Source organism: Malus sylvestris, chromosome 8 (genome assembly GCF_916048215.2).
Source record: "Malus sylvestris chromosome 8, drMalSylv7.2, whole genome shotgun sequence".
Lineage (NCBI taxonomy): Eukaryota > Viridiplantae > Streptophyta > Magnoliopsida > Rosales > Rosaceae > Malus > Malus sylvestris.
In genome coordinates, this window is record NC_062267.1 from 4,859,468 (window position 1) to 4,883,054 (window position 23,587).

At 39.0% G+C, this 23,587-nt stretch overlaps 1 protein-coding gene and 1 pseudogene across 1 annotated transcript; one reads left to right on the plus strand and one right to left on the minus strand.

Annotated features, from left to right (window-relative positions):
* LOC126631004 (IQ domain-containing protein IQM1-like) lies at positions 1–23,564 on the minus strand (annotated as a pseudogene).
* On the plus strand, positions 19,832–21,567 carry LOC126630998 (1-aminocyclopropane-1-carboxylate oxidase homolog 1-like). The gene is made up of 3 exons (XM_050301158.1): positions 19,832–20,502; positions 20,636–20,960; positions 21,164–21,567. The coding sequence occupies exons 1-3, from the start codon at positions 19,958–19,960 to the stop codon at positions 21,419–21,421; spliced, it is 1,128 nt and encodes a 375-aa protein (XP_050157115.1). The 5' UTR covers positions 19,832–19,957; the 3' UTR covers positions 21,422–21,567.
* Positions 23,565–23,587: the final 23 nt, after the last annotated feature.

Genomic DNA, 23,587 nt, shown 5'->3' on the forward strand with positions numbered 1-23,587 from the left:
TTAAAATCCAAAGAGGATTTGTACCCAATATAAGATTCCTCCTCCATTTGGAGACAAATGTTTCGACAAGTCAAGTACAGGTGGTACTTCTCCATTGGTTGCATCGGGCCCCACACTCTCATGCTGATGATCAGTTGGACTAGTGGAGTCATAGCGATCATCTATTGCACGCATCTATAGAAGACCAACATTAGCCATTGGCTGTTATTTCTACAAGCGATATCTGGGGAGCAAATTCAAATATAATTGCTCCCAAGTAAATGTTTTTAACCAGTTGAGCTATAAACTCGTTTTAAGAATGAGCTATTTTAGTTTAACTTTGAGTGCCATTTACTAAACATTGTAATATTAAGGGAGTTGAATGTAATTCCAAGTTAATTACCTTGACATTGATTAGGTCTACTTGGTGATCTTCCAAGAAGCTAATGAATGCTTTGAAATTGTCTACCGTTGGGAGATAGTGATCATTGTCTGGTCACATAGCCTGAAGAGTTGCAAGACAAGGAATTTAATTAAGCTAAATAATTGAAGTGTTAAAGAAATAAAAATCAGTATTTATAAAAATTCCATAAAACGAAAGAGCGGAAGTCGAAAGACATTAACAGTGCGCTTTTATCATTAACTCCAACATAAGGTACTGAACATCTTATCACTTATCAATGCATTTTTGACAATATCGATACACCTATGTTTATGAGCGGAGAATGGCTAATGTACCTCGAGAACCCCATTGTGGGCAACTAATCTTCCGGTTGCAGTTGCAGCCCCTCCGGACAGAAAGCTGGAGTGCTGTAAAACACCTTCCTTTTTCGGCCTTACATATAAATCCCTTGATGTGCTGAGCACAAAAATGAACTCAGAGCCTTCAATTGTGTTAACAAGTATCCCAGTTTGCCTGTGCATAAGCTTTCCATTTTGCACAATCACTTTATATGTCCCCCTCTCTGACTGCAATAGAAAATGAAAAAGAATGAGCCACGGATTTTTTATCGATAATATCTGCCTTTCTGCAACATAAAATCTACATTCTTCCCCCACAATATTTTGATTTGTAAGTTAAGTCCTTACTTATCCAAGATATTTGATGCATTGACGTTGCAGATCGATTCTCGGGCAGTTCTCGAGATTTATATCTTTATCCTCACCAACATCCAACCTAAGTTCCAGAGGAGGAAAAACAGAATATCAATATTACCATTGCAATAGAAGAAATAAAAAAAGCTAATCATTCATGCAAATTAAACTGTCGTAGAAACTAAATGGTTTTCCTCAGGCAAACACACGGACGCTTACCAGTGTTGAGAGTTGTCCCACATCAGTGAGGGACAAGGTTTGCTATGTGCTGATATGGTCTTGGACTACTCTCCATATTGCCAGTTGGTTTTATGGTGAAACCCCAATTTCATCATGGTATCAGAGCAGATTGTCTTTGTGTGAAGTCATACGGCCACACGCGCTCCACGTCACCTTGTTGTGTTGTCCACGTGTAGGCTTGAAAATCAGCCACACGTGCGGAGCCGTGTTGAGAGTTGTCCCACATCGATGAGGGACAAGGTTTTAAACTTCCCACTATCGGTCTTTTCAAAATCCTAGCGACGTCTCGAGCCCCGAGTATTCTCCTTCCCTCCGAACTCTCTATCTTCCCCGAGTTTATCGTTCCACTCCAAATCGCTCCATTGTCCGATCGGTTTTGGGGGTGGAAATAGCAAATCGATGGGTGAACTGAACGATTCCTCCACTCATCGCAGGGTTAGCCCCCAGCTACAAAACGTTCCGGCGGAGAAACGACTTTTTTACGGGAGTCCGAAATGGATGGCTGATGAGACTAAGGACGATGTCGTCAGGACCAAGAAGACCAAGGTTGCGAAACCCCTTAAACCGCCAATGCAGAGTTCTAAGCCTAAAGCTGAACCGAGCAAGGTTGTCCACTTGTGAAGCCCAACGGCCACACGCGCTCCACGTCATCCAGTTGTTGTCCACGTGTAAGCTTGAAAATCCGCCACACATGCGGATACGTGTTGAGAGTTGTTCCACATCAGTGAGGGACAAGATTTGCTATGTGCTTATGTGGTCTTGGGCTATTTCCCATATTGCCAATTGGTTTTATGATGGAATCTCAATTTCATCAACTGGTACAAAAAAGGTTGGCTGGTATTGCAATCTGACTAGATTTCGCGGTATAACTGAAAATTGTCTCCACGCCGATGGAATGGATCAATCTGACAAAAAGATGGAGCAATGAAAAATTATTTCATCAAAAACTTCAAAACAAGATCAAGAAATTTAAAGGTAGATATATGGACTCACAACTTCAAGCCAGTACTGAGTAGCTAGTATATGAGAGGATTATCCTACTTTAATTAATACTGGGGTTTTTTGTGGTAAAACCTCATATTGTTGTGCTGGGATAGCACCAAACCTTATGGAACCAACTCTTGATAACCCACAGAAAATATATCAAATGAAAATGCAAGAACAAAATATTAAAGACACCAAGATTTTAACGAGGTTCCTCAACAGTCAGTGTAACTGGAGTACGTCCTCGGAGCAGTAGGAGCTCACCCAATAATCCACTATCAACCAAATGGGAGTTTACAAAGTGTTGGCAATCTCACAACCCAAATAACCCAATACACCCAATAGCTCTCACACACCAAAGAAACAAATAGAGCAAGAAATATAATGTATAATTTCTTCTCTATACATATAGCTCAAAGCTATTACAACAACAACTATGATGGATGATTTCTAACCAAAAAAGAAGAGCACTTTCTTCTTCTCTTCAACGAAGGGTTGCTGCACCCTTTCTATTTTTCTGATGCTCTGCAGCTTGCACTCCTTTTCTCTGCAGCTCTCTTCTCTCTTCTGCTCACACCACAAAAATGAGCCCTCACTCTCTTCTCTTCTACCCGAAACAACAACAATAATTATGGTAATAAAAAAACCACAAAAGATGCCACAAAACAAGGAAACATAAAACAAGGAACATGTTTTCCTCCCCAAAACAAGGAAGGATGTTGTCCATTTGGCCAATTATTCAACAATCTCCACCTTGGCCAAGTTCCGAAAAACGCCATGATAAGCCAACCAACACAATTAACACACAACATCACTCCCAAACACTAGCAAGAGAACAACTCATGCCGAGCCAAATGCTCCAAAACTCCTACTGCTCAACGCCTTCTTTATATAGGCATAATGTGAGCCAAGTTCAAACAGTGAACAAACTTGGCTACACCAACAACCTTAGTCAACATATCAGCGGGGTTGTCTTTAGTTGGAATCTTCTGGAGAATGATTTCCCTTTCACCAACAATTTCACGAACAAAGTGATAACGCACATCTATGTGCTTGGTCCTCGCATGATGAACCTGATACTTAGCCAAATAAATGGCACTCTGACTATCACAATGTACCTCCACCTGCTTCTGATCAACCCCCAAATCTCTAATTAGCCCATGTATCCAAATGGCCTCCTTTATAGCTTCAGCAACTGCCATATATTCAGCCTCTGTAGTATACAAGGCAATAGACGACTGCAAAATGGACCTCCAACAAACTGGTCCTTTAGCCATAGTAAACACATAGCCTGTAGTAGACTTCCTTCCATCCAAATCACATGCATAATCTGAATCAACATAACCAACTGCAAAATGACCAATACCAGAGTCATCTCTCTCAAAACATAAACCAACATCTCGAGTACCATGGAGATATCTCAATATCCACTTAGCTGCTTGCCAATGCTCTTTACCTGGATTATGCATATATCGACTCACCATGCCAACTGCATGAGCAATATCCGGTCTAGAGCATACCATTGCATACATCAAACTACTAACCAAATTTGCATATGGTATATTTTTCATTTGCAGCTTCTCTTTATCAGTTTTAGGACACTGTAGAGAACTCAATTTAAAATGAGGAGCCAAAGGGGTACTAACCGGTTTGGTTGAATCATGAACTCCAAACTTCTTTATCAACTTCTCAAGGTATTGTCTTTGATTCAAACTGACCAAACCCTTATCTCTATCTCTAGTGATCTCCATGCCAAGGATCTTCTTCGCTTCACCAAGATCCTTCATCTCAAACTCATTCTTCATTTGCTTCTTCAATTTCTCAATCTCTTCGACATTCTTTGAGGCAATCAACATATCATCAACATATATCAACAAATAAATGAAAGACCCATCTTGCAACTTCTTGAAGTACACACAATGATCATATTGACTTCTAGAATAATTTTGGCCTCTCATAAATTTATCAAACCTCAAATACCATTGCCTTGGAAATTGCTTCAAGCCATAAAGTGATTTCTTCAATTTGCAAAACAAATTCTCCTTCCCTTTCACTATATACCCATCCGGTTGACACATATAGATCTCTTCGTTCAAATCACCATGTAGGAAAGCCGTCTTCACATCAAGTTGCACAAGCTCAAGATCATACTGTGCAACAAAAGCTAACATAATGCGAATTAAGGAGTGCTTCACAACCGGAGAAAAGATTTCATTGTAGTCAATGCCCTCCTTTTGTGCATACCCTTTAGCAACTAATCTTGCTTTGAATCTCACATTGCTTTTCTCATCAGCATCTTCCTTCTTGGCATACACCCATTTGCAACCGATAGCTTTCTTGCCCTTAGGCAATTTAGCTAACTCCCAAGTCTTGTTCTTCAAGAGAGAATTCATCTCATCACCCATGGCATTGCACCACCTCTTCTTCTCCTCACTCTCAATGGCTTCCTCAAAATTGGATGGAATATCATCAATGATAATAGGAAGAGCAAAAGCAACATAGTCACTATACCGAGCTGGCTTGGTAATTTGTCTCTTTCCTCTGTTCTTTGCAATAGACTCTTGAGGTGAAACTTGCTCTTCAACTTGAATAGAATCTTCAAGTTCAACTTCTTCAACATCCTCATGGTCTCCAACTTCTTCACTTGTAGTGGCTTCGACATCAGCGGAAATAGGATTTGAAGTACCAGAGGCAACTTTCTCAAGCTCCACCTGTTGGACATCTTTCACATTCTTCTCAGAGTCTTTGTACATACTTTCTTCATCAAATGTCACATCTCTGCTGATTACAAGTTTCTTCAATTCTGGGCACCACAACCTATAACCTTTGACACCACTACTAAAACCAAGAAAGATAGCCTTTTTGGCTCTAGGATCAAGTTTATTTTCAGTTACATGAAAATAAGCAGGCGAACCAAAAATATGAATATGATCATAATCAGAAGAAGGTTTTCCAGTCCATACCTCCATTGGTGTCTTACCCTGAACAGCAGCTGAGGGTAACCGGTTGATGATGTGACATGCATAATTAACTGCCTCTGCCCAAAATGACTTGCTTAAACCCGACTGAGACAATCTACATCTAACCTTCTCAAGCAAGGTTTGATTCAATCTTTCTGCAACTCCATTTTGTTGTGGAGTTCCCCGAACACTGAAATGTCTCACAATTCCTTCCTCTTTGCAAACTTTAAAGAAAGGGTCGGATGTGTATTCACCACCATTATCCGATCTCAAAATCTTAATCTTTCTCCCAGTCTGGTTCTCAACCATTTTCTTCCAACCCAAGAAAATGCTCAACACCTCACTCTTGTGCTTCATAGTGTAGACCCAAAACCTTCTTGAATAATCATCAACAAATGTCACGAACCAATGTCTACCACTCAAAGAGGGAGTCTTTGTAGGACCCCAAACATCCGAATGCACATAATCAAGAATGCCCTTCGTCTGATGTACAGCAGTACCAAACTTCACTCTAGTTTGCTTCCCCAAGACACAATGCTCGCAGAAATCAAGCTTACAAGTCGTGGCACCTTTTAGAAGACCTTGTTTCACAAGCCCTTATAGAGCTTTCTCACCGGCATGGCCTAATCTCATATGCCACAGTCTAGTAGTATCAGAATCGGATGTGCCCATATTTTCTGAGACTACAAATGCTTCACCTGTCACAGTGCTTCCTTGCAATAGATACAAATGGCCACATCGAGGAGCTTTCATCACAACAAGTGCACCATAAGTAACTTTCAATGTCTGTCCATCTGAATGAAACCTGAAACCCTTGGATTCCAAAGTACCCAAAGAAATAAGATTTTTCTTCAAATTCGGTACATACCGAACACCTGTCAATTCTTTAACCATGACATCATGCAACTTCAAACGAACTGTACCAATCCCTTTTGTTGTGCAAGGATTGTCATCTCCCATGAACACAACACCACCATCAAACTCTTTCAAGCTTGAAAACCAATCCTTGTGAGGAGTCATATGATGAGTACAACCCGTATCCAACACCCATTTAGTAGCACAATCAAATGATGAGGAAGTGGTTAAAGCAAAATCAAAAACATCTGTTTCAACTTCAGCAACATTGGCTTCAGAACTTTCTTTTCCTTTGGTCTTCAACTTAGGACAATCTTTCTTCCAATGACCCTTATTATGACAAAAGGCACATTCATCCATTTCCAAAGTTTTTCTACCTTTAGAGTTTCCTCTAGGTCGAGAGTGTGATTTTTTTCTACTAGAAGATGATTTTCTCTCCGATGATCTACCTCTAACAAATAAAGCTTCAGAGGTACTATCATGATTTTTGTCTCTATGCCTCATTTCATAATTCATCAAGGCATTTGACACATCTTCAAATTTCACAGTTTCTTTACCATGCATAATAGTGGTAACAAAATGCTCATAAGAATCCGGCAAAGAATTCAACAATATTAAGGCCTTATCTTCATCCTTAATATCTTCATCTAAATTTAACAAGTCGGCAATCAACTTATTAAAAACATCAAGGTGTCTAATCATTTTTGTACCTTCTTTGTATTGAAAGCGGTAGAGCTTTTTCTTCAAGTGTAGCCGGTTCTCTACACTCTTCGTCATATACTTGTCTTCCAATTTTTGCCACAACACACTTGCTACCGTCTCCCGCATCACAAAATACTTCTGAGTTTTTGCAAGGCACAACCGAATTGAAGAGCAAGCCAACAAATTTAATTTTTCCCATTCCAGCTTCGACATAGCTTCCGGCTTCTCTCCCAAAGCGGCAAGTAGGTCTTGTTGAGCCAACACATCTTTGACCTCACATTGCCACATCCCGAAGTTGTTTGTGCCATCAAACTTTTCAACTTCAAACTTTGCATTTTGCACCGTAGTTCTTGCAAACCCGGAGCTGCTTCCAAAAGGATTTTCATCTTGCCCGTCTGACATCTTTGGCAACTAGACAGTACCCAAGAGCAACCAGTGCTCTGATACCAATTGTTGTGCTGGGATAACACCAAACCTTATGGAACCAACTCTTGATAACCCACAGAAAATATATCAAATGAAAATGCAAGAACAAAATATTAAAGACACCAAGATTTTAACGAGGTTCCTCAACAGTCAGTGTAACTGGAGTACGTCCTCGGAGCAGTAGGAGCTCACCCAATAATCCACTATCAACCAAATGGGAGTTTACAAAGTGTTGGCAATCTCACAACCCAAATAACCCAATACACCCAATAGCTCTCACACACCAAAGAAACAAATAGAGCAAGAAATATAATGTATAATTTCTTCTCTATACATATAGCTCAAAGCTATTACAACAACAACTATGATGGATGATTTCTAACCAAAAAAGAAGAGCACTTTCTTCTTCTCTTCAACGAAGGGTTGCTGCACCCTTTCTATTTTTCTGATGCTCTGCAGCTTGCACTCCTTTTCTCTGCAGTTCTCTTCTCTCTTCTGCTCACACCACAAAAATGAGCCCTCACTCTCTTCTCTTCTACCCGAAACAACAACAATAATTATGGTAATAAAAAAACCACAAAAGATGCCACAAAACAAGGAAACATAAAACAAGGAACATGTTTTCCTCCCCAAAACAAGGAAGGATGTTGTCCACTTGGCCAATTATTCAACACATATCTGACGGATTAGACAGATGGTAAAGTTAAGAACAGTATCGGTGTCATTAGAGTGAGGTGGACCCAACAATTCAAAATCTAACATGGTATCGGAGCGCACGGTTTCGGGCCTTGCAAGCTAATGAGTTTGTGTGCAAGCCAATGAGCTTGTCATCCATAAGGAAACAAGATCTCCACGTATAAACTACTAAATGAGGTTACACATGATAAGAGTGTTAAAGTCTCACATCAGTGAGATAAAAGAACCCAATGAGTTTCTACAAAACACACAAAACGTATGCAGTTAATTTTGAATTAACCTCCACAAAACACATCTTAAATAGCAATCTGATTCATATATATATATATGTATATCAGTATACATACATACATACATATACGTGTGTGTGTCACCAAAAATTACCTTGGCAGCCCTTGTACTAGACCGTGCCCATCGTGACACAGCAGTTTCGGTTTCCTCCGAGTTGAAGAAAGATATTTGTAACACATACACACACACACACACACACACACACACACACACACACACACACATATATATATATATATATATATATATATATATATATATATATATTTGTAACACACACACACACACACATATATATATATATATATATATATATATATATATATTTGTAACACACACACACACACACACACACACACACACACATATATATATATATATCTACTAATTAATAAAACACTCATTGTCAATCAAAATTCTATGAAATTACCAGTTTAATCATCTAATTAAAAAAAACACGAATAAAAAATATGGAGCAGAAATGTAATTTCACACAACCAAAATTTGTTGTTTTTTTCAAAGCATTACCTACATATAATCCTAACATATCTCTAATTTAAAAATTAAAAAAAAAACTTCCAACTTCCACATTCTCTATCACTCTCTTTCTCTTCCCTTCTATTTCAAAAACAAAAATAAAAAAAACTTTCTCACACACTTTATGTGTGCCCATATGCTAGTATATATTAAAAAAAGAAAAGCACGGAGAGGGCAACATATTTGTAACACATCCATATATAGCATTGTTTCTTCTTCCTATAAGTCGGAAGTGTGTCAATTCTGTTTACTGCAATATTTATTTTGGGTTTTTTTTTCTGCTGAAATTACATTTGGTTAAATTCTGTCAATTTCCTTTTGTCCGGGTATAAAATTCTTGCGTTGTTTTTGTGGCTCTTATATGATGGGGTGACAAAGTGTGGATTTCCAAATTTTTCGTTTTGCAGCATTTAACTGATAGTCAATTACCTTTGAGGTGCAAGAAGGAGAAAGTAAGGTGTGAATCGCCTAGAAGAGCTCTTTTTATAGAGTCTGAAAAAAAGGTTATACTCTGCATCTCAATATTTTTAATTTCATCTCAAATTGAACTCAATCTAATCTAATCTAAATTTATATTTTCAATGTGTTTAATATTTTTAACACAATGAAGTAGGAAAAATATTTGAAACAGATATACAAGATGTTGATCAAGTTTTGATAAAGTTGTTGAAAAGAAAATCCTCCCCAACCAGCTCAAAAATAGATCTTGCTCTGCACAAAAAAAAAAAAACTAGGTAACTCTGGTTTACTATTAGTTCTTCCATGCTATAAATCTATTCATCTCTAACATTTATTACAATTGTATTAACATTTTGTTACAATTTTAACTTCTTTCTTTTTTTTTTCTTATCCAAATTTTTTTTGATGATCGAAATTGTTTTATTTATAGTGACTGCTTCAAGGAAAAAAGTTTTCCTTGAGTGTTAGAAGACGTCGTCATGTCTTATCCAAAATAGACAAGTGTTGCTTAATATTTTTTGTTTGTAAATAGTTGATCTTAACATGAATTCCCCATTCTTTTTTTTTGTGTATAAACAATGTGCTCTTATGAGATATTCTATGTTCAAGTAATTATACAAATGAAGCACTGGGATGACTGTCAATGGGGAATACTAGGCTAGCCATTTTTGTATATCAATGACAAGGCATTTGACAATGTCTTTTCTGTAAGTTATATAAACTTAGACATGTTTGTAAAAATATTTGCTCCATTTTCTACTTAATGTTTATCTTAATCCTTGGTTATTTATATGTTAAATATAATCTATAATTATATTTTTGCACCCGCAACAACGTGCCGGCAAAATTTACTAGTGTTTTAATAAAACTTAAACTTTAACAGGTGTCTTATTTGCATTTGGGCCACTTCAAGGAATCAGTACTTTGGTTACTCTCCAGTGAGTACCCAAGTATTGTCCTATAAAATTAGGTCTAAGTATATGTTGTTTTGGAAATTAAAATTTATTAACTAACCCATAAATGAATTTATTTAGGACATGGCAGTTTAATAATTAAACTCGTTTTAATCCTGATTCAGGGGGTTTGGAATCAGCACCATTCATATTCCGATTCCAGACAGTTTAGTACATAGCTTTTATAAGAATCTAATTCTAATTTCTCCTCAATTCAACTCGTTCTCAATTCAATTCTTCCTCAATTCAATTCACTCTATTCTGATTACAGATTAGTAAACGTGCCCTAAGTAGTTCGTACCCTCAATATGCAAAGTAATCTATGCCCCGATCTACTTAGTTCGTACTAATAGATCCTGGACCAGTCTGTGAGTGAGTAACAAGTTGGCACCTGAGTTCACATGACCACAAAATCACGGACAAATCAGACATTCAATTTTGCAGGAAACCATTCCGCTCCAATCAGGTCAGCTAAGTTAATTGGTGATATGCATGCACAAAAATAGGGATTTGATCAACTAACGCTTTTAAGTGGAAATTAAATTTGAATCTTAAACTCTTCGGTGAATCATATCGAGAAGTGAGCGCTTCATATAAATTAGTGGTAAACAAAGCCAATGAGAATTGAGAGTAGATACTGATAGATTGTATAATAGAATGGATGACTAGGATAGTGCCATGTGTTGTTAGATTAGTGGAGTGGTGTTATAAGGTGTAAACTATAAATATCCAAGTGTAATTATCTCAAAGTAATGAAAAATTGATCAGTGCATTCTTCATAAGTTCCTTCTCTCTCTAACTTCTATCTTCTCTCTCTCTCTCTCTCTCTCTCTCGAGATTACTTACTGTCTAAGTTTGTTGATAGAGTTAACATGGTATCTTCGCCGATCATGGCCGCCGCCGTCGGTTGATGATCCTTGTGCTTCCGCTTCCTCTTTTCTCGTGTTGTGACGTCGTCATTCTTGCTCGGTGGAGTTTTCTGTCAGTGATCAATACTTGTTTTTGCAGTCGGTGGTTGAAACCCTAGAAAATTTGGGGATTTTTTGTTCAAGTCGGTGCCTGTTGTTTCTTGCTTGCGTCGGTCTCTGCCTCTTTGCTTGCGAGGTGTCTTCTCTTCTACATCTCGTATATTTGTTGATTTGTTTATTAGAGCTGGTGATTCTCCCTATTCTTGATTGGGCATTGCTATTGGTTCTGCATTGATTGTCTTTGATTAGTGGTGTGAGTCCTCACTGATCGTTGTTCTTGATTGACTGTATTGTTTGATTGTTGTCTTTCTGTGTTGCTTCTTCGATTGCTTCGCTTGTAAGTCTTTGGATTGTTACAATGGTGAATTCTACTTTGTTGGCTCTCACTCAATCACCGATCTCGTCCTTGATTCCGAGTGTTGGGAACACTGTCACTGTGAAATTGGATGACACCAATTATGTTACTTGGAATTTTCAAATGGACTTGTTATTGGAAGGAACTGGAATTATGGGTTTCATTGATGGCAGTATTCCATGTCCGGAGAAATTTGGTGAAACTGACTCTGAAGATGGGGTTGTGGATACGGTTCCCATGCTCTTTGATGCATATAAAGTTTGGAAAATTCATGACAAGGCTCTGATGACTCTTCTTGCTGCCACATTGTCTTCATCTGCCTTATCTTGCATAATTGGCTCTCAAAGTTCTAAAGAGATGTGGAGTAATTTGCGTCAGAGATTTGCTAGTACCAGTCGCACTAGTATTGTTTAGATGAAGATTGATTTACAAAACATTAAAAAAGGACCAGAAACCATTGATCAATACTTGCAGCGTATCAAAGATTTCAGGGACCAATTGGTTGCAGTCGGTGTTACTATATCAGATGAGGATATTGTCATTGTTGCATTGCGGGGACTTCCATCTGAATACAATACTATTAAGGCTGTTATAAGAGGCAGAGAGAATCTGGTATCTTTGACTGAACTGCGATCTCAGTTGAAGGCTGAAGAATCAACTCTCGATGAAGCTACCAAACAAGTTCCATTCATGACTGCAATGTTGGCACATGGGTCTGGTTCGGTGTATGCATCAGGATCTTCTTCTGGCTCACCTGTTATGCCTTCTTCCAGTTTTACTCAGTCTCCGGTGCAGTCTATGTCTCATATGCCCACTATGTCAACCCTGCACTCTATACAATCCCTGCCCAATTTGCCACCTGTTTCATATCCTCAGATGTTTTCTGCACCAGTTGCTTATGCTACTCAGCATCCCTCTGGTTCCTATAACAATTTTCGCAGCAATAATTACAAATCAAAAGGGAAAGGGAAGAAATTTTACTCTAATTCTCAGGCTTCTCCCCAGTCACAGTTTGGGTTAGCTGGTTCTCCTGTTGTGTACTCAACTCCTGTACCACACATTCCTCTTACTTCTGGCTATAACCCTTCTCAAATCTGTCAAATATGTGATCGAAAGGGGCATTCTACTTTAAATTGTTTTCAAAAGGGTTGTCAAATCTGCAATCGGGTTGGTCACACTGCTGCCACTTGCTTTGATAGGCAAAATGCTTCTCCTCCCTGTCCTCAATATTCTCCGTCTCCTGTGATGCCCTATTCTCAACAGTTTTCTGCTCCGCACAACTATGGCACTCATCCATCTCCAGCTAGCACCTCTTATCAGCATCCATCACCACCTGTTGCTATGACTGCTAGGACTGTGGCATCTTCTTCCGCACTTCAACAAGAGTTTTGGTTGGTTGATTCTGGTGCCACCAACCACATGACATCTGATATCTCAAATTTACAAGAGGCAGTTCCTTATCCAACATCTGAGACTGTCACTGGTGCTGGTGGTGAAGGTTTAGTAATTGCAAATATTGGCAATTCTTGTCTTTCTACATCACAACATAAGTTTCATCTTAAATCTGTGTTGCATGTGCCTCGGTTATCACAGCACTTGTGTTCAATGTATCAGTTATGTCGTGATAACAATTGTCGCTGTATTGTTGATGAATTTTCCCTTTGTATACAGGACAAGGTCACAGGACAAATCCTCTACAAAGGACTGAGTAACAATGCCGTATATCCTCTTTCGGTTCTCAAACCCTCCACGTTACATTCTTCTACAGTCTCCTACCCTGCTGCTTTTCTTGGTCAGAAAGTTTCTTCGGAGTTGTGGCATTGTCAATTAGGTCATCCAACTAATCTAGTCGTGTCCACTGCATTAAATAAATGTAATCATCCTGTACCTTGTACTTCCCCCTCCAAAATCTGTGTTGCTTGTTTGCAAGGCAAGTTCATTAAACTGCCTTTTCCTACTGTTGCTTCCAAATCTGTTGTTCCCTTTGAAGTCATCCACACAGATGTTTGGGGTCCATCCCCTAATATGTCTATAGAAGGATTTAAGTACTATGTTTCCTTCATAGATGAATGTACGAGGTACACTTGGATTTTTCCATTAATGAATAAAGCAGCTGTTTTTCATACATTTGGTCACTTCTTGGCTTTCATATCCACTATGTTTGCTGCCAAAGTTAAGATACTTCAAAGTGATGGGGGTGGGGAATACATTAGTCATCATTTTCAAAATTTTCTAAAAGATAAGGGTATTGTTCATCAAAAGTCATGTCCATATACCCCTGAACAGAATGGGTTGGCTGAGAGAAAGAACAGACATATAATCGAAACTGCCATAACTCTTTTACAACATGTTTCTCTTCCTTCTCAGTTTTGGTTTCATGCATGTGCCACAGCAACTTTTCTTATTAATAGGATGCCAACTGCTGTCTTGCATATGAAATCTCCCTTTGAAGTTTTATACAAATCCCCACCTATACTTCATCATCTTCGGGTATTTGGGTGCGCTTGTTATCCATCTATGAAACCATATAGATCCACTAAGTTGGAACCAAAAACTACTGAGTGCTTGTTTCTTGGGTATGCATCTCAATATAAAGGATATATATGTTATGCTCTTCAAACTCATAAACTCATTGTGTCACGCCATGTCCTGTTTGATGAACACAAGTTTCCTGGTTTCCCTGTTACATATCCGTCCCCCTCCCATACACCTAACCACCCTTCCTTTGTTGATCATCCTACTACATTTACTCCCATTACCTCTATTCCAATTCCTTATCCTGTTGTGGTTCCATATTCCACTGCTCCTGGTTCGCCTGTTACTCAGTCCCGCTCTTCATCAACTCCACAATGTGACCTTGTCTGTTCTTCATCCAAGAGTTCTAGCTCGTGTGCTTCACTTGCTTCTGCACCAAGGGAATCTTCTGTTCCTTCAATAATACCTGATGAGGACAATCCAGATGTCACTACTTCTCAGGTTGCTGATCTTCAGTCTGTGCAACTTAACTGTCATCCAATGCAGACTCGGTCTAAGTCTGGCATTTCCAGAAAGAAAGCTTTTGTTGCTCAACAATGCTCTGATTCAGTGTATATCACCGAACCATCTACCTTTCAAGCTGCTTCTAAATCTGTGCAGTGGCAAGCAACTATGAAAGATGAAATGGATGCTCTTTTACAGCAGCATACGTGGACTCTTGTTCCTTTACCTTCCCACAAGAACTGTGTTGGATGTAAGTGGATTTATAAACTCAAGAAAAATCCAGATGGGTCCGTGGCCGGATTTAAGGCTCGATTGGTCGCCAAAGGTTTTTCTCAAGAAGTTGGTTTGGACTATTATGAAACCTTTAGTCCAGTTATGAAACCTACTACAGTTCGGTTGATTTTAGCATTGGCTGCTTCTTATGGTTGGAAACTCAAACAATTAGATGTAAAAAATGCTTTTTTGCATGGATTTCTCGATGAAGAGGTATATATGTCTCAGCCTCCGGGGTTTGTTGATAAAATGCATCCTGAGTATGTTTGCAAGCTTGAACGGTCGTTGTATGGTCTCAAACAAGCTCCCCGGGCTTGGAATGAGAGATTTTCTAAGTTTCTTCTTCAGTTAGGCTTCAAGACATCCTATGCCGATCCATCTTTGTTTGTCAAGACCACGGATCACTCCATTGTTGTTCTTCTTCTGTATGTGGATGATATCATCTTAACTGGTGATAGTGATGTAGCTGTCTAATCTGTGATTTCTCAGTTGACCACAGAGTTTGATATGAAAGATCTTGGTCTTTTACATTTCTTCCTTGGATTACAAATTGACTATCAGGCCCGCGGTCTCTTTGTTCATCAACATAAGTATGTGAAGGAGTTATTGCAGAAGGCTAATATGGAAGATTGCAAACCGTGTCTTACACCCTGTCATCCTCATCAGAAGCTTTTGACTCATGGCAGTCCTCCTATTTCCGATACTACCACTTATCGGAGTCTTGTAGGTGCTCTGCAATACCTCACCTTTACTAGGCCTGACATTGCCTTCTCAGTGAACCAAGTTTGTCAGTTTATGCACCACCCTCTTGAATCACCCTTTACTACAGTCAAACGTATCCTGCGTTATCTCAAGGGCTCTATGGATTTAGGTTTACGTTTTACACCTGGTTCATTGAATTTACATGCCTATACGGATGCTGACTGGGCCGGTGATCCTAATGACCGTCGATCAACAACTGGTTTTGTGGTGTTTATTGGTTCCAATCCTATTTCTTGGAGCTCTAAGAAACAACATACTGTGAGCAGGTCTTCTACCGAAGCAGAGTATAGGGCTATGGCCACTACCACTGCCGAAGTGGTATGGATTCAACAATTACTTCGAGATCTTCACTTGCCACAGACTGCTGTTCCTTTACTCCATTGTGATAATATTTCTGCTATGGCGCTTGCTACTAATCCTGTTTTCCATTCCAAATCAAAACACATTGAAATTGACTGTCATTTTGTGCGTGAACGAGTCCAACAAGGTACCATCATGTTGCAGTTTGTTAATTCCAGTGATCAGTGTGCTGATATGTTTACCAAAGGGTTGTGTTCTCCTCAGTTTCGGTTTAATTGTTCCAATCTCATGCTTGGTTGCTCTCCGCATGAGCTTGAGGGAGGATGATAGATTGTATAATAGAATGGATGACTAGGATAGTGCCATGTGTTGTTAGATTAGTGGAGTGGTGTTATAAGGTGTAAACTATAAATATCCAAGTGTAATTATCTCAAAGTAATGAAAAATTGATCAGTGCATTCTTCATAAGTTCCTTCTCTCTCTAACTTCTATTTTCTCTCTCTCTCTCTCTCGATTACTTACTGTCTAAGTTTGTTGATAGAGTTAACAGATACTGATAGACGAAGCTTTTTTTTTTTTTTGGAAAACCTCGGCGGTACGAAGGAAATTTATTGATAAGAAAAAAGAAGTTACACCTAGACAGGGGGGGACATAAACCTAACCCCTCATAGAACAAGAGAAAAGAAATACAAAAAAGAAAAAGGGGGGACATGCACCTTACCCCTTTTGAGAAAGGAAATACCGGAAAAAGAGGGGGGACATAGACCGTACCCCTCTTGGAAAAGAAAATACAAGGAAAAGATTAGGCGGACATAAGCCCAAACCCTCTATAAACCTTAAAAGGTAAAAACCTGCAAGACAAACTGCAAAACAAAAGGGAATCCAAAAAGGTTAGGAAAAGAAAGGAGAACACACATCAAGAAGAGGAGACAAACCTGTAGGTTGGCATGCCCAAGAAATCTGAGTGCAGAGGAGGAAGGATCTCTATTGGGGGAGTGGAATGCCAAACAAGTGAAGATGATAGAAGCCCTAAATTGGCTAATTTGTCAGCAACAACATTCCCTTCCCGAAAAATATGAGAGCAACGAAAAACCATGTTCTGCAAATGGAGAGTACAATTGTTCCAGCGTGTCTGGAGCGACCAAAGGGGAGAGAAAGATCCAGAAGCAAAACATGATATTACACTAGAAGAGTCACTTTCAAGCCATAAATTTTGCCAGCCCCGCGTGTGGGCCAATTCGACAGCAAGGATGACAGTATGGAGCTCCGCATAGAAAGAAGTACGATGGCCCAAGCTTAGGGAGAAACCACCAAGAAAATAACCCGCAGAATCTCGAAAAACCCCGCCACATGCCGCAGGACCCGGATTACCTTTAGCAAGGTCATCAGTATTCACTTTGACCCAAGAAAAATGAGGGGGGTGCCAAAGAACAGGGACAATAGAAGGAGCTTCACAGGAGTTGGGCGATATTCCAAGAGAGACTAAAAGTTGCCTATCCAAAATGCCTCGTACATGGCCAGGGGTGAGAGCTCCAACTTGCCTAATCCAGGCCGAGGTGGAGCGGCAGAGACGTGAGAAGGAGGGGGGTTTGCCTTCAAACTTCACTTTATTACACATCTTCCAAATAGCCATTAGTAAGAAAAACCCTGAAGTTAGCCAGACATTGCGAAGATGTGGAGAAAACCGCTTTGACAGAAAATCAAGCCATAGACAGAGAGGGAGCCCGTAGGTGGAATAATAGTGCCAAATTGGGTAGCTAGCCAACGCCAAGCACATTGTGCAAATTCACAGCTAGAAAATAAGTGGTCGATAGATTTAGAATTCTTGTAACATAGTTGGCATATTGAAGTCAGCGGGATGCCTTGGCGCTGAAGTTGATCCTCCGTTGGGAGCTTATTGAAAAGAATCTTCCAAACTAAAATAGAGTAACGAGGTGGGATGAAAGGACGCCAGATAATGGAAGCCCAACTCTTGACAGGAAACCGATGACGAACAATTTCATAGCCATCGGAAAACGAAAAAACACCAGATGTACAAACTTCCCAAATTAAAACGTCCTTATCCTCATCAATTGGAAGAGGCATTTCTAAAATCTCTTTAGTTAGGTCTGGGAAAGTAGAAGAAAAAATAGAAGGAATAACCCATTTTCCCATACGAATAATATTTGAGACCTTAGTACGAGATAAAGAAGGAGCAATCTCTGTTGCACCAACGACGTCCAAAATAGGCTTATCCAGCCATTTATCAACCCAAAGGGAAGTAGTAGAACCATTTCCAATCACCCAACGACAATTCTGAAACAAGATATGAAGAATGGATTTGATACCAGGCCATATAGAAGATCGCTTATAACTACAAGAATATAGGCGACCATGTAGCTTGAAACGTTCCCGAAGATAAATACTCCAAGGGGAATCAGTAGTAATGATAAGTCATCCAAGCTTTAAGAGGGCTGTAGTGTTAAGAGAGCCAAGATCACGCAAACCCAAACCACCTTCATTCTTCGGAGCACATATCTGATGCCAAGAAACGGTAACAAACTTCTTGGAGGTTACGTCACCAGACCATATAAAATTGCGAGCACATCGTGAGAGAAACCTTAGCAAGGAAGAAGGCCACTTATAAACAGAAAAGCTATGCAAGAGCATACTTTGAAAAACTGATTGAGTGAGTTGAACTCTTCCTGCCATAGATAAAAGTTTCCCCTTCCAACCAGTTAACTTAGCTTTGGCTTTATCTGCCAAGGCTTGAAGATGACTCCTTTTAGGCTTGCCACAGAAGATTGGAACTCCTAAGTAGACAAAAGGTGCTTTGCCTTCTTTGAAACCCAAGTAACTCTCAACCACAACTTTGCGATGCCTTGAGGTAGAACCCAAGTAGAAAGTACTTTTTGCCTTATTGATAAATTGACCAGAGGCTCTACTATATCTATCGAAGAAACCTTGCAAATTACGCAGGGTGACACCATCACTTCTACATAAAATGAATAAGTCATCTGCATAGACCAATAGAAACAGAACCTTGTAGGTCATTGTCAAAGATCACCACACTTTTACATTCTATATAAGAAAAACTAATGAAAATAATTTGTTAATTTTGAATTTCAATGATAAAGACAAAATAAAGGGTAAAATAAATAGTACGATGATTAATTTTTTAGTGTAAAAATGTGATTTTTCGTTAAAGTGAACAGTTTAAAGTTCCCTTCTATGTATTGTTCTTGCATCCATTCTAAACTAGGTTGAACCGTATCTTTCATTCATATTTTTTTGTTTCAATTTTTCAAACTGTCATTTCAATTCATTCCAATACCCCAATCAAGTAATTTAAATTTAATTTTCTTATGCACTCTTGTTTGTTGTCCTTTTATTTTTCCGCTTTTACTTTATGCATGTTAACTTTTCCGAGCAGTATTGTTAATTTAGACGTCAGTTCTCTGTCAAATAAAATCCACTACACTTATATCACCTACTGCAACATTGATAATAAAATCCAGTACACTTTATAGCCATCTTGATCAAGACACTTCTCACTCATCATCGAAGTCAAACTCCCATTCCAAAAGATCTTAAACACAAGGCATAAAAAATACCTGACTGACGTGAGATGCTTTCCTTCTTCGGTTAACGATCGCATTGAGAAAAGCCAAATCCAAGGGCAGTCAAATCTTTAGTGACGTCTTTGCATTTGTTGGTTTAGTTGGCGTCGACTGTTTTCTTAATGACTATTCTAGTTACTCATTATTGTAAAGGTAACCAAGTTGCGAATTGTTTTGCTAACTATGATGTTGATCTGGCTGGGTTCATTTGGTGAGATTCTTGATTTCCGTGTGCTACTTTTGACATATCACCGTAAATTGTCTTTTTTGCCTTGTTATAGTTTCGTGTGGGGTTTTTTTTCTCTTCTTCTAATGTTGATTGGGTTCTTTTTGTGGTATGGGTTACATGCAATCTAAGTAAAAGAATGAAGTGGCAGCATTATATCCTTTTACAAAATATCTTTGGCATCAATCAACTTCCTCTCTCTAGTCTTTCCAAATATGTTGCTTAAATTTCTTCCAAACTCCTGCCCACTCATTATTGTCTGAACCATACCTAGTAGTACCCTCATATCCACTAAAACTTCAAGCTTTACCAGCGAAGATGGTAGCTCCCAACACCAATGAGGTTCCAACCAATTACGATCGAAAAAGCGAAGTGAAAGTTTTTGATGAGACAAGGGAAGGCGTTAAGGGTCTTGTTGATGCCGGGGTAGCCGAGGTTCCTAGAATTTTTCATCAACCACCAGAATTGGATGATCAGAACTCCATCAACAATACAAGCAGTGATTCAGAAGCCACCCAGTTTAGCATTCCGCTAGTAGACCTTGAAGGCCATGGTAATCCAACTAAGCGCAATGAGATTGTTGCGAAAGTTGGAGAGGCATCAGAGACTTGGGGCTTCTTTCAAATAGCGAATCATGGGATACCTGTTGGTGTTTTGGAGAGGATAAAGGATGGGGTACGTGGGTTTTATGAGCAGGACACTCGAGTCAAGAAAGAGTTTTACACTCGTGATCACTCTAAACCTTTCTTTTACAATACCAACTTTGATCTTTATAGTTCACTGGCAACGAATTGGAGGGATACTTTTCTGTGTTACATGGCTCCAAATCCTCCTAAGCCAGAAGACTTGCCAGAAGTATGCAGGTATTTGACAACTCAATTCTCTGGTTTAATTGGTGACATTAACCTGGTGCAGATTCCTTCCTTGATGGATTAGATCACTTAAACTCCATACTTTTGACAAGTTTAATGTGCTTTCCTGTTTTTCAACTTGCAGAGACGTACTCATCGAGTATTCAAAGCGAGTAATGGAGTTGGGGAAATTGTTGTTCGAGTTGTTGTCGGAGGCCCTTGGGCTAAAGCCAAGCCACTTGAATAACATATATTGTAGTAAGGGGCTACAGGTTTTAGGCCATTACTATCCTGCTTGTCCACAGCCAGAGTTAACTTTGGGCACAAGCAAGCACGCCGATAATTCATTCCTTACGGTCCTTCTGCAAGATCATATTGGTGGTCTGCAAGTTGTTGATCGTCAAAATAAGTGGATTGATGTACCCCCTGTGCCTGGGGCTTTAGTGGTGAACATTGGAGATCTTTTACAAGTAAGCACACGTATACAATTGCCCTTATTCCGTAAAAACTACTATTAAATTAAGAGAATAGTATCGTAAACTAAGCTAGTTTGTTATGACTAATACTCGAGACAAGCTTTGGTCGCATGGTAGCGTTCTCTTAGAATATGTCTTAAAATTCTTCGATTATCATAATTAGATCTTTTATGTTGAATTCTTTTTGGGGTTTTCAGCTCATATCAAATGATAGATTCAAGAGCGTAGAACACAGGGTATTGGCAAACCGTGAAGGTCCAAGGATATCCGTTGCCAGCTTCTTTAGCACAGGTATGCTACCATTTACAAATCTCTATGGACCTATCAAGGACTTAGTATCAGAAGACAACCCTCCAAAGTACAGGGAGACTACTGTGAGGGACTACCACACCCATTTCTATGCCAAAGGCCTAGATGGAACCTCTGCCTTAACTCATTTTAAGATCCGAACTTAGACATGGAGGAGCACAGGAGCAGAGACCGCAACGAACAAATCCTGTCTACTAAATAATTTGGCATGAAAATATATATTGGTTTGTTTAATCTGAAAGCACTTTCGCACCACAAAATTCTGGATATGCATATTATTTTGTTTTATGTTTGCATATGGTCTAATATACTTGTAGATAGGGTTGGGTTTCTACCCATGCGTCCCAGGTGCGAAACTTCCCCTCTTATAAATTATTGTAATAACTTCGAACTCTCTCTTCCGCAAGAAAAAAGGGGGGTTTTCCTTCCATTCATCATGTTTACATTTTTTGTGGCATGCTGCTTAGCGCTTAACGAATTCAACTGTGGTTGTGGTTGCATATCAATACCATTATACCATTAGTGTGGGCTCATTTGAGAATGTTTTTGTTTGTAAGAAGCGGTTTTACACAATTGTATCGAAAACCTGTTAAAGTATTTATTATAGGGAACTTTAACGAAAAGCTCCTGGAGAATCATCTCTCGGTAAGGTCAGCTAAAAAAGGAGCCAATCCTGTCCATCCTCCACACTATATAACCCGTACACGAAAGAGGAAGCGAGGAGCAAAAGGATGAAAACAAAGCAGCCAAAAATGCAATCCGACCAGATTTCGCGGTATAACTGCAAATTGTCTCCACACCGATGCAATAGATCAATCTGAGAAAAAGATGGAGCAATGAAAAATTGTTGCATAAAAAACTTCAAAACAAGATCAAGAAATTTAAAGGTAGATATATAGACTCACAGCTTCAAGCCAGTACTGAGGAGCTAGTATCTGAGGCTTCTCGTCCTTGCATAAACCCTTCCCTATCTACATAACACACAAAACTTATGCAGTTAATTTTGAATTAACCTCCACAAAACACATCTTAATTAGCAATCTGATTCATATATATATGTATAACAGTATATATACACACATACATATACGTGTGTGTGTCACCAAAAAATACCTTGGCAGCCCTTGTCCTAGACCATGTCCACCGTGACACAGCAGTTTCGTTTTCCTCCGAGTCGAAGAAAGATATCGAGCCTTGTTTCAGAGCTGCAAAGTCCACGGCCTTCCACCTGCAACAATTAGACAAACATAATAAACAAGGGATTTCTAGTACACCAAGGAACAAAGGTGTAACAAAGCATGACGTGGGTTTTTTGAGGTGCAATCATGAACCATAATTCCTCAACCACAACAGCTGCTTCTGCAAGGTTACATCTAGTCCTGTAACCCTTACACACTTTCTGAAGCTTAGTTGCTGCAGCATCGAGCTCACTAACCAAAAATGTTTCATGATTTCCATCCATTGGAGGGCTCGAAAACAAAATAACCTTCAGAGGCCCTAGCTCTTCCTTTATCTCTTTCAAATACTGAACCAATCGAAGGTTGAAGACAATACATACATATCTAGAAGACGTTCATGTCCATATATATGCTAGCAGACAGACTGGCTGCGAGCATAGTCGTTTGAAAATCAATGTTTGTCGCACGGAGTTTCAAGGAAGGTAAAAGCACCTATATTCAATGACGGGCTTAAGCTTAATGTGAGATTAAATAAATTTGACTCATGACTTCTGTAGTCTTTCTTGAATCTATTCCATCTTTTGGGTAGGTATATATAATCTACATTAATGAATGACAATTTGCATTAATTAAACAATAGTATTAATCTAGAGCTTGGACAAATCACTTGTTAATTATATTAATCAAAGAACAAATTTCCATTCACACTTGTAGCATAATGTAGCATAACACATTTTGTATAACTAAATTGAAATTGGAAACCGAAACTTAGCAGAACAAATAGGTCTTTGTCCTAATCTTTGTGTCCATCACGGTGATTCTCAGTTAATCTTTTAGCCGTACGAAGTAAACATTTTGAGCCGTCGAGCAAATTCTCAAATATTTCGATTATGTAGATACCCGATTTTTGAAGCTTATTGGCCTTTCTATGTAAATTTTATCAGATCCATTGGAGCTGCTCTTAGTTTCTGAATCGTCTCTCCTTGTTTTTTAAAGCTCATGGATTTCACCCTAACTGTTTCTGTGGTGCCCATTCAACCAAAAAGCTTGGGTCTTTATTATCTCAATCCATGAATGTTGCAATCACCGAAGAATTTTGGTCTGTGTCTCAAGAATGATTGAACCTGCCTTGAT

Bases quoted from the DNA above. Each gene is read 5' to 3' on its own strand.
- LOC126630998 (XM_050301158.1), top strand. From the start codon at position 19,958: ATGGTAGCTCCCAACACCAATGAGGTTCCAACCAATTACGATCGAAAA. The intron at 20,503-20,635 runs GTATTTGACAAC...TTCAACTTGCAG, and splicing joins GACTTGCCAGAAGTATGCAG to AGACGTACTCATCGAGTATT. The intron at 20,961-21,163 runs GTAAGCACACGT...TGGGGTTTTCAG, and splicing joins ACATTGGAGATCTTTTACAA to CTCATATCAAATGATAGATT.